The sequence below is a fragment of the Salmo salar genome, chromosome 24, assembly GCF_965601325.2.
Source record: "Salmo salar chromosome 24, fSalSal1, whole genome shotgun sequence".
In the NCBI taxonomy this organism is placed as follows: domain Eukaryota; kingdom Metazoa; phylum Chordata; class Actinopteri; order Salmoniformes; family Salmonidae; genus Salmo; species Salmo salar.
This window is the reverse complement of record NC_138314.1, coordinates 38,157,545-38,170,082: the sequence shown is the minus strand read 5'-3', so window position 1 is coordinate 38,170,082 and position 12,538 is coordinate 38,157,545. Positions and strand designations below refer to the sequence as shown.

Genomic DNA, 12,538 nt, shown 5'->3' with positions numbered 1-12,538 from the left:
CATGGGTGTCTGAGCTGTGTGCTAGTAGTTTAAACAGACAGCTCGGTACATTCAACATACTTCTCACAAATACAAGTTTGATACATAATAAGCGGACCGAGGAGTCTGCCAGATCATGTGACCTGACCAGGCAAAATTCTGTGTCCTAGTTCTAGACTATATTGTAGGGCAGTGGACTCCAACCCCTAGTTACATTTACATTTTGGTCATTTTTACCCAGAGTGACTTACAGTTTACTCAGAGTGACTTCTAGTTGTACCCTAGAACGTGGAGAAACACAGTGGAGAAACACAGTTCTAGGGTACAAGTAAAAACATCTATAAGCTGCTCTGGATAAAATGATCTTCAAATGACCAGAATGTAACTAGGGTTTGGACTTTTCTTGCCACAGGTAACACAACTTGGCCCTATTGTTAAGTAAAAGTGCTAAGACGTTGAGGTTAAGCGGTCTCACCATGGCCAGTTTCTCTCCGTAGCTGGTGGAGACACAGGTGATCCCATCCTGCAGAGCCTGCTCTCTCAGGTCACTCTTATTCCCCACCAGCATGATGGGGATGTCGTCCTGGGACACGTCCTGAACAGATATGGACAGCAGGTTACAACAACATGGCCTGAGTCCCAAATGGCACACCATTCCCTTTATAGTGCACTACTTTGTTTTGATGAAGGTTTTATTTTAATTTTTTTTATTCAGTATTTGTAGTGTTCTATTTTTGACTATGGCCCATACGTGTTTTTCCAAATAGCGTATATTCATGTAAGATCAATGTGGCTCGTGAGGCTGGAAAAATGCATAACTATGCAAACTTGCGAGATCAGTGTGGCTCGCGTGGCTACATATAGGGAGTATAACCACACACTAGAAACACCTTCCTGATATTGGGTTGCACCCCCCCCCTCCCCCTTCTGCCCTCAGAACAGCTTCAATTTGTCGGGGCAGTCTTCAAGGTGTCGAAAGGGGTTCCATAGGGATGCTTGTCCATGTTGACTCCAATGCTTCCCACAGTTGTGTCAAGTTGGCTGGATGTCCTTTGGGTGGTGGACCATTCTTGATACACACGGGAAACTGTTGAGCGGGACAAATCCAGCAGCATTGCAGTTCTTGACACAAACCAGAGCGCCTGGCACCTACTGCCATACCCTGCGCTTACATATTTTGTCTTGCCAATTCACCCTCTGAACGGCACACATACACAATCCATGTCTCAAAGCTTGTCTCCTCCCCTTCATCTACACACTGATTGAAGGGGATTTCATGGAAAAGCAGGTGTTCTTAATGTTTTGTACACTCAGTGTATAGTGCACAATATAGGGAATAGTGTGCCATTTTAGATGCATATATTGTCATCACAGACAACACAACTCTACACCGCAAACATGCAACACAGCAACTACACACATAGCGTTATCAACTGAAATACAGTCAAATGATTCAAGAGCTACAACAATGAAAGGATGTGACTTTCAAACATTTCAAAGTAGTGGATCAAACATCAATCTCTTGACACCACTAACAATCAATCCAACACACGTGTGTACGTACAGTACCAGTCAAAAGTTTGGACACACCTACTTATTCAAGGGGTTTTCTTTATTTTTACTATTTTCTACATTGTAGAATAATAGTGAAGACATCAAAACTATGAAATAACACATATGGAATCATGTAGTAACCAAAATAGTGTTAACCTGTTGGGGATAGGGGGCAGTATTGACACGGCTGGATAAAAAACGTACCCGATTTAATCTGGTTACTACTCCTGCCCAGTAACTAGAATATGCATATAATTATTGGCTTTGGATATAAAACACCCTAAAGTTTCTAAAACTGTTTGAATGGTGTCTGAGTATAACAGAACTCTTATGGCAGGCAAAAACCTGAGAAGATTTCATGCAGGAAGTGGCCTGTCTGACAAGGTGTCGTTCTTCTTGTCTCTGTTTATTGAAGAGTGAGGATCTTAGCTGTCCCGTGACACTTCCTACGGCTGCCATAGGGTCTCAGAAGGCGGCAAAAAGCTGAATCGTAGCTTTGCAGGCTCTGGCTGAAACAAAGTAGCGCGTTTGGGTAGTGGCTGGTTACAGTACTGTGAGACTCAGGCTCGTGCCCGCGTCGACCGAAAGCTTTGTTTTCTTTCCTCTGTTTAGCTAAATGGACATTCCCGGTCGGAATATTATCGCTTTTTTACGAGAAAAATGGCATAAAAATGGATTTTAAACAGCGGTTGACATGCTTCGAAGTACGGTAATGGAATATTTAGATTTTTTTTGTCACGAATTGCGCCATGCGCGCGACCCTTATTTACCCTTTCAGATAGTGTCTTGAACGCATTAACAAAACGCCGCTATTCGGATATAACGATGGATTATTTTGGACCAAACCAACATTTGTTATTGAAGTAGCAGTCCTGGGAGTGCATTCTGACGAAGACAACAAAAGGTAATCAAACTTTTATAATAGTAAATCTGATATTGGTGAGTGCTAAACTTGCCGGGTGTCTAAATAGCTAGCCCGTGATGGCTGGGCTATGTACTTAGAATATTGCAAAATGTGCTTTCACCAAAAAGCTATTTTAAAATCGGACATATCGAGTGCATAGAGGAGTTCTGTATCTATAATTATTAAAATAATTGTTATGCTTTTTGTGAACGTTTATCGTGAGTAATTTAGTAAATTGTTAGCGAATTCCCCGGAAGTTTGCGGGGGGTATGCTAGTTCTGAACGTCACATGCTAATGTAAAAAGCTGGTTTTTGATATAAATATGAACTTGATTGAACAAAATATGCATGTACTGTATAACATAATGTCCTAGGGTTGTCATCTGATGAAGATCATCAAAGGTTAGTGCTGCATTTAGCTGTCTTCTGGGTTTTTGTGACATTATATGCTAGCTTGAAAAATGGGTGTCTGATTATTTCTGGCTTGGTACTCTGCTGACATAATCTAATGTTTTGCTTTCGTTGTAAAGCCTTTTTGAAATCGGACAGTGTGGTTAGATTAACGAGAGTCTTGTCTTTAAATAGCTGTAAAATAGTCATATGTTTGAGAAATTGAAGTAATAGGATTTTTAAGGTATTTGAAAATCGCGCCACTGGATTAGACTGGCTGTTGCGTAGACATGTTAAACATGTTATATATGAGATTCTTCAAAATAGCCAGTCTTTGCCTTGATTATAGCTTTGCACACTCTTGGCATTCTCTCAACCAGCTTCATGAGGTAGTCATCTGGAATGCTTTTCAATTAACAGGTGTGCCTTGTTAAAAATTAATTTGTGGAATTTCTTTCCTTCTTAATGCGTTTGAGCCAATCAGTTGTGTTGTGAGAAAGTAGGGGTGATGTACAGAATATAGCCCTATTTGGTAAAAGACCAAGTCCATATTATGGTAAGAACAGTTCAAATAAGCAAAGAGAAACGACAGTCCATCATTACCTAAAGACATGATGGTCAGTCAATGGATAACATTTCAAGAACTTTGAAAGTTTCTTCAAGTTCAGTCGCAAAAACCATCAAGAGCTATGATGAAACTGGCTCTCATGAGGACTCTCACAGGAAAGGAAGTTACCTCTGCTGCAGATGATAAGTTCAGTAGAGGTAACTGCACCTAAGATTGCAGCCCAAATAAATGCTCCACAGAGTTCAAGTAACAGACACATCTCAACATCAATTGTTCAGAGGAGACAGCGTGAATCAGGCCTTCATGATCAAATTGCTGCAAAGAAACCACTACTAAAGGACACCAATAAGAAGAAGACACTTGCTTTGGCCAAGAAACATGAGCAATGGACATTAGACCGGTGGAAATCTGTCCTTTGGTCTGATGAGTTCAAATTTGAGATTTTTGGTTCTAACCGCCATGTCTTTGTGAGAAGTAGTGTAAGTGAACAGATGATCTCTGCATATGTGGTTCCCACCATGAAGCATGGAGGAGGAGGTGTGATGCTGTGGGGATGCTTTGCTGGTGACACTGTCTGTGATTTATTTTGAATTCAAGGCACACTTAACCAGGATGGCTACCACTGCATTCTGCAGCGATACACCATCCCATCTGGTTTGCGCTTAATGACCCAGCACACCTCCAGGCTGTGTAAGAGCTATTTGACCAAGAAGGAGAGTGATGGAGCGCTGCATCAGATGACCTGGCATCCACAATCCCCCGACCTCAACCCAATTGAGATGGTTTGGGATGAGTTGGACCGCAGAGAGAAGGCAAAGCAGCCAACAAGTGTTCAGCATATGTGGGAACTCCTTCAAGACTGTTGGAAAAACATTCCAGCTGAAGCTGGTTGAGAGAATGCCAAGAGTGTGCAAAGCTATCATCAAGGCAAAGGGTGGCTACTTTGAAGAATCTAAAATATAACATATTTTGATTTCTTTAACACTTTTACTACATGATTCCATATGTTTTTTCATAGTTTTGATGTCTTTACTATTATTCTACAATGTAGCAAATAGTAAAAATAAAGAAAAACCCTTGAATGAGTACAGTAGGTGTATTCAAACTTTTGACTGGTTCTGTATGTGTATTTAAATGCACACTACTCAGTCGCTCAATCAATGCAACACTTCACACTACAAATTCACAGGCAGTACCGTACGTAGCATACATCTATTTTAGCAAAGTGAAAGTCACCAAGAATCAAACATACACATGCAACACATAGCACTTACATGTAGACTGCACATAAAATAAAGAGAAAAACAGAGTGAGAACACAATTTTCCAACACTGGGGTCAAATACTGCACTTGTCACCCATCAAATGACACTCGACAACATGTGCATAGGGACTTCAGCATGTGCATAGGGACTTCAGCATGTGCATAGGGACTTCAGCAGGCTTCATCTATTGCATATTGTTGTGATGACAAAACCTCAAATTCTTATACATCAAAGCCCCAACCATTCCAAAGTCACCACAGTAAATGTATTGAATGTTTTGTGTTATCTAGTGTTATGGAAGATACTGATTGTATACACTACAAGATGGCTGCCGTGGCGTCACCCAACTGGTGCTACACATTGGTGGCGGATGACGTGAGTTTCAACCTTACTATGTGAAGAGCTTTGAGCACCTGGGAAAGCGTCATATAAATCCATTAAGTTATTATATAAATCCAATCAGGTCATTATATAAATCCAATCAATTATTATATAAATCCAATCAGGTCATTATATAAATCCAATCAATTATTATACAAATCCAATCAGGTCATTATATAAATCCAATCAATTATTATACAAATCCAATCAGTTATTATATAAATCCAATCAGTTATTATATAAATCCAATCAGGTCATTCTATAAATCCAATCAATTATTATACAAATCCAATCAGTTATTATATAAATCCAATCAGGTCATTATATAAATCCAATCAATTATTATACAAATCCAATCAATTATTATACAAATCCAATCAGTTATTATATAAATCCAATCAGGTCATTATATAAATACAATCAGTTACTATATAAATCCAATCAGTTACTATATAAATCCAATCAATTATTATATAAATCCAATCAATTATTATACAAATCCAATCAGTTATTATATTAATCCAATCAGTTATTATATAAATCCAATCAGTTACTATATAAATCCAATCAGGTCATTATATAAATCCAATCAGTTATTATATAAATCCAATCAGTTATTATATACATCCAATCAATTACTATATAAATCCAATCAGTTATTATATAAATCCAATCAGTTACTTTATAAATCCAATCAGTTACTATATAAATCCAATCAGTTATTATATAAATGCAATCAGTTATTATATAAATCCAATCAGTTATTATACAAATCCAATCAGTTACTATATAAATCCAATCAGTTATTATATAAATCCAATCAGGTCATTCTATAAATCCAATCAATTACTATACAAATCCAATCAGTTATTATATAAATCCAATCAGTTATTATACAAATCCAATCAGTTATTATATAAATCCAATCAGTTACTTTATAAATCCAATCAGTTACTATATAAATCCAATCAGTTATTATATAAATGCAATCAGTTATTATATAAATCCAATCAGTTATTATACAAATCCAATCAGTTATTATACAAATCCAATCAGTTACTATATAAATCCAATCAGTTATTATATAAATCCAATCAGGTCATTATATAAATCCAATCAATTATTATACAAATCCAATCAGTTATTATATAAATCCAATCAGGTCATTATATAAATCCAATCAATTATTATACAAATCCAATCAGTTATTATATAAATCCAATCAGGTCATTATATAAATCCAATCAATTATTATACAAATCCAATCAATTATTATACAAATCCAATCAGTTATTATATAAATCCAATCAGGTCATTATATAAATACAATCAGTTACTATATAAATCCAATCAGTTACTATATAAATCCAATCAATTATTATATAAATCCAATCAATTATTATACAAATCCAATCAGTTATTATATTAATCCAATCACTTATTATATAAATCCAATCAGTTACTATATAAATCCAATCAGGTCATTATATAAATCCAATCAGTTATTATATAAATCCAATCAATTATTATATAAATCCAATCAATTATTATACAAATCCAATCAGTTATTATATTAATCCAATCACTTATTATATAAATCCAATCAGTTACTATATAAATCCAATCAGTTACTATATAAATCCAATCAGTTATTATATAAATCCAATCAGTTATTATATAAATCCAATCAGTTATTATACAAATCCAATCAGTTACTATATACATCCAATCAATTACTATATAAATCCAATCAGTTATTATATAAATCCAATCAGTTACTTTATAAATCCAATCAGTTACTATATAAATCCAATCAGTTATTATATAAATCCAATCAGTTACTATATAAATCCAATCAGTTACTATATAAATCCAATCAGTTACTATATAAATCCAATCAGTTATTATACAAATCCAATCAGTTACTATATACATCCAATCAGTTACTATACAAATGCAATCAGTTATTATATTAATCCAATCAGTTATTATACAAATCCAATCAGTTACTATATAAATCCAATCAGTTACTATATAAATCCAATCAGTTATTATACAAATGCAATCAGTTATTATATAAATCCAATCAGTTACTATATAAATCCAATCAGTTATTATACAAATGCAATCAGTTATTATATAAATCCAATCAGTTATTATACAAATCCAATCAGTTACTATATACATCCAATCAGTTATTATATACATCCAATCAGTTACTATATAAATCCAATCAGTTATTATACAAATGCAATCAGTTATTATATAAATCCAATCAGTTATTATACAAATCCAATCAGTTACTATATAAATCCAATCAGTTACTATATAAATCCAATCAGTTACTATATAAATCCAATCAGTTACTATATAAATCCAATCAGTTACTATACAAATGCAATCAGTTATTATATACATCCAATCAGTTATTATATTAATCCAATCAGTTACTATATAAATCCAATCAGTTACTATATAAATCCAATCAGTTACTATATAAATCCAATCAGTTATTATATACATCCAATCAGTTATTATACAAATGCAATCAGTTATTATATACATCCAATCAATTACTATATAAATCCAATCAGTTATTATATAAATCCAATCAGTTACTATATACATCCAATCAATTACTATATAAATCCAATCAGTTATTATATAAATCCAATCAGTTACTTTATAAATCCAATCAGTTACTATACAAATCCAATCAGTTATTATATTAATCCAATCAGTTATTATATAAATCCAATCAGTTACTATATAAATCCAATCAGGTCATTATATAAATCCAATCAGTTATTATATAAATCCAATCAGTTATTATATACATCCAATCAATTACTATATAAATCCAATCAGTTACTATATAAATCCAATCAGTTATTATATAAATCCAATCAGGTCATTATATAAATCCAATCAGTTACTATATAAATCCAATCAATTATTATACAAATCCAATCAGTTACTATATAAATCCAATCAGTTATTATATAAATCCAATCAGGTCATTCTATAAATCCAATCAATTATTATACAAATCCAATCAGTTATTATATAAATCCAATCAGGTCATTATATAAATCCAATCAATTATTATACAAATCCAATCAATTATTATACAAATCCAATCAGTTATTATATAAATCCAATCAGGTCATTATATAAATACAATCAGTTACTATATAAATCCAATCAGTTACTATATAAATCCAATCAATTATTATATAAATCCAATCAATTATTATACAAATCCAATCAGTTATTATATTAATCCAATCACTTATTATATAAATCCAATCAGTTACTATATAAATCCAATCAGGTCATTATATAAATCCAATCAGTTATTATATAAATCCAATCAGTTATTATATAAATCCAATCAGTTATTATATAAATGCAATCAGTTATTATATAAATCCAATCAGTTATTATACAAATCCAATCAGTTACTATATAAATCCAATCAGTTACTATATAAATCCAATCAGTTACTATATAAATCCAATCAGTTACTATACAAATGCAATCAGTTATTATATACATCCAATCAGTTATTATATTAATCCAATCAGTTACTATATAAATCCAATCAGTTACTATATAAATCCAATCAGTTACTATATAAATCCAATCAGTTATTATATACATCCAATCAGTTATTATACAAATGCAATCAGTTATTATATACATCCAATCAGTTATTATATTAATCCAATCAGTTACTATATAAATCCCATCAGTTACTATATACATCCAATCAGTTACTATATAAATCCAATCAGTTATTATATACATCCAATCAGTTACTATATAAATCCAATCAGTTATTATACAAATGCAATCAGTTATTATATACATCCAATCAGTTATTATATAAATCAATAAAATATTACTACCTCGATCATGTCCACCCACTCTCGGACGTTGAGGAAGCTCTTTTCACAGGTGACATCATACAGCAGGAGGACGCCATCGGCTCGTCTGAAGTAGGACTTAGCAATGCTGCGGAACCTGGGACACACACACAGGGTTAAAGGTCAACACAGAACCACTCCAAACATTGGCTGAAATTGACAAATTGTGGGGATTCGCCATACTGGAAAAAAGTTATTGCAATATTCAAAACAAAGATGCAGATAAGGAGGTACAAAGCAAATTGTCCAGTGTTAAATATCAACACTGAAAGTGTGTCTGTAGACCCTTAGGATCACACTTGATGAAGTCCATAGGACCAAAAATGGATGGATGCAACAACCACGTCACTAACAAATACAGTTATGGTTGGTAACTCTACAATTTATATTAGAATTTAGAATGGACACTAAGTAGTGTGTTAATTTAACACTATTGCAGTGTGCTTATGGGTCCACAGACTCCACAGTGGTGATTTAACACGCTGTGTTATTTTTTTAACACACACACCTCTCCTGGCCTGCTGTGTCCCATAGCTGTAGTAGGGTAGGCTCTCCATCCACTACCAGAGTCTTCATCTGAAAGTCCACCCCTGAGGACAAACACAAGAGGGTGTTCAAACACACTATTCCAAAGACCATCCCACTGCTAAACATATCTCCTATAGCTGACCCAGGCAGCTAGCCATGAATACAACCCCCCCACTGTGGAATAGAGCCGTGTCAGTGTTGACTATGTACGCAGGTGAGAGCTAACACACCCACCCAGGGTGGCGCTGGTGTTTCCTCGAAACTCGTTCTTGCAGAGGCGGAGCAGGAAGCTGGACTTGCCCACCGCCGCGTCACCTGCCAACACCACCCGGTAGGCCTTCTCTGATGTCATATATCCCAGGTCAGCTGACTCCTTCTCCTTTGCCTGTACGCACACACACACACAGAGAGAGAGAGAGAGAGAGAGAGAGAGAGAGAGAGAGAGAGAGAGAGAGAGAGAGAGAGAGAGAGAGAGAGAGAGAGAGAGAGAGAGAGAGAGAGAGAGAGAGAGACACAGACACAGAGAGACAGAGAGACAGAGAGACAGAGAGACAGAGAGACAGAGAGACAGAGAGAGAATTAAAGGCACACCTTGACTCAGTCATGCATAGTCAACATAGTCAGCAGTTTGTCCTGAACTAAGTCAAACATTTACACTCAAGTGTTTTCTACCACGTCTCTCTGTTAATCTCCATACTAGTGTTTTCTACCACAAAGGGTCTGTCTGGGTGTCATCAAAAGTACCAAAAGTTTGAGCTTTCCTTTCCTCTCCTCTCCTCTCTTTTCCTTCCCCCACTTTTCTCCTCTCCTCTCCTTTTCTTTCCTCTCCTCTCTTCTCCTCTCCCCCCTTTTCTCCTCTCCTTTTCTTTCCTCTACTCTCCTCTCCTCCCTCTCTCCCCACATGCCATCCCTATGTCCTGTACCTCATTGGTGATGGCGGACAGGGCTTTGCGTGTGGACGCTCCCGAGCTGTTCTGGCTGACTGGATCCAAGGGTTTCCAGTCCAGGACAGAACCATTGTCTGATCCGAACACCATCTTGTTCCGCACCTCTGCAATCTGACACATCAACACTAGAGCATTAACGTCAGTACACAATGACAGTTATCACTCACAATATGTGTGCTTAGTATAAGTAGATGAATTGTGTATAATGTCTGTGTGTGTATGGCTTACGTCGTTGTCAGAGTTGTCTTCCGTCAGGCCATCTGTGATCCTGGCCACCCTCTGTCCCTCCTCCTCCTCCTCCTCCTCCTCCTCCTCCTCGTGCCCTTTGACCTCCTGCTCAGAGTCATATCCGTAGTTGGAGCCGCGCAGCGTGGACATGCCGCTGTCTAGGCAGCTCTCGGGCAGGCTGTCCACCTCGTAGCTACGTCTGCGCTGCATGCCCGGGTCGCACAGAGCCAGAGCTAGCGTGTCCAGACCGGGCCTCCGACACCCCAGGGAGCCCCTACCACCACCCCCAAACAGGCCTCCCAGTGGGTCCTCATCCTCATCAACATCCTCCACACCCTGGTAGAACCTGGGCCAGGACGGACACAACATCCACACAGTCTGCTAGAAACTTAAACCTTTCCTTTCTACTGCTAAGCTAGCTCCAACAACCATGCTATAACATTTTAAAAATGTTATTTAACTAGGCAAGTCAGTTAAGAACAAATGCTTATTTACAATGACGGCCTACCCCGGCCAAACCCTAACCCGGATGACGCTGGGCCAATTGTGCGCCGCCCTATGGGACTCCCAATCACGGCCGGTTTTGATACAGCCTGGAATTGAACCAGGTCTGTAGTGACACCTCTAGCACTGAGATGTAATGACTCAGACCTCTGTGCCACTTGGGAGCGCAAACACTGACTGTGCAGGTCTGTCCTCCATGGACGGCTATGAGCACAGTCTACAATGCAAACAGGCACGTGTTCAGTGCACATTTTCCACCGGAGAATAATTTGGCATATACTTGAGTTTGAGCATACACACATTTGTATTTGGTATTTTATTAGGATCCCATTAGCTGTTGCAAAAGCAGCTACTCTTCCTGGGGTTCCACACAAAACATGAAACATAATACAGAATGACATAATACAGAACATCAGACAAGAACAGCTCAAGGACAGAACTACATACATTTTTTAAAAGGCACACGTAGCCTACATATCAATGCATACACAGAAACTATCTAGGTCAAATAGTGGAGAGGTGTTGTGCTGCGAGGTGTTGCTTTATCTGGTTTTTTGAAACCAGGTTTGCTGTTTATTTGAGCAATATGAGATGCTTTATATAATACTGTATGTTTTCTTGAATTTGTTCTGGATTTGGGGACTATGAAAAGACCCCTGGTGGCATGTCTGATGGGATAAGTGTGTGTGTCAGTGCTGTGTGTAAGTTGACTATGCAAACAATTTGGGATTTTCAACACATTCATGTTTCTTATAAAAAGAAGAAGTGATGCAGTCAGTCTCTCCTCAACTCTTAACCAAGAGAGATTGGCATGCATAGTATTTATATCAGGCCTATGATTACAATTAAGAGCAAAACCTGCCGCTCTGTTCTGGGCCAGCTGCAGCTTAGCCTGGTCTTTCCTTGCAGCACTCGACCACATGACTGGACAATAATCAAGATAAGACAAAACTAGAGCCTGCAGGACTTGCTTTGTGGAGTGTGGTGTCAACAAAGCAGAGCATGTCTTTATTACGGCCAGACCTCTCCCAATCTTTACAACCACTTAATCTATATGTTTTGACCATGACAGTTTACAATCTAAGGTAACGCCAAGTAATTTAGTCTCCTCAACTTGTTCAACAGCCTCACCATTCATTCCCAGATTCAGCTGAGGTCTAGAACTTAAGGAATGTGGATGTGCAGTGTGAACCTGCACAAACACGCCAGGTTATTGCTGGTCCTGTCTTACCTGTCCAAGTAAGGGGATGAGAAACAGTTGTTCCTGCTCCTCCTGCTAATGATGCTGGCTGGGGAAGCACTGCTATCACGCTGAAACACAACCACAACATCACTGTCACAACTGTGTGTGTGTGTGTGTGT

At 37.0% G+C, this 12,538-nt stretch overlaps 1 protein-coding gene across 1 annotated transcript in view; it reads right to left on the bottom strand.

The window, feature by feature from the left end:
• Positions 1-12,538, bottom strand: part of LOC106585863 (ras and EF-hand domain-containing protein) — a 33,713-nt gene that overhangs the window by 4,335 nt on the left and 16,840 nt on the right. The window contains 7 exon segments of the mRNA XM_014172577.3: positions 455-574; positions 8,952-9,066; positions 9,478-9,559; positions 9,732-9,882; positions 10,421-10,555; positions 10,673-11,018; positions 12,408-12,487. Of these exon segments, the coding sequence (XP_014028052.3) occupies positions 455-574; positions 8,952-9,066; positions 9,478-9,559; positions 9,732-9,882; positions 10,421-10,555; positions 10,673-11,018; positions 12,408-12,487 (1,029 nt within the window).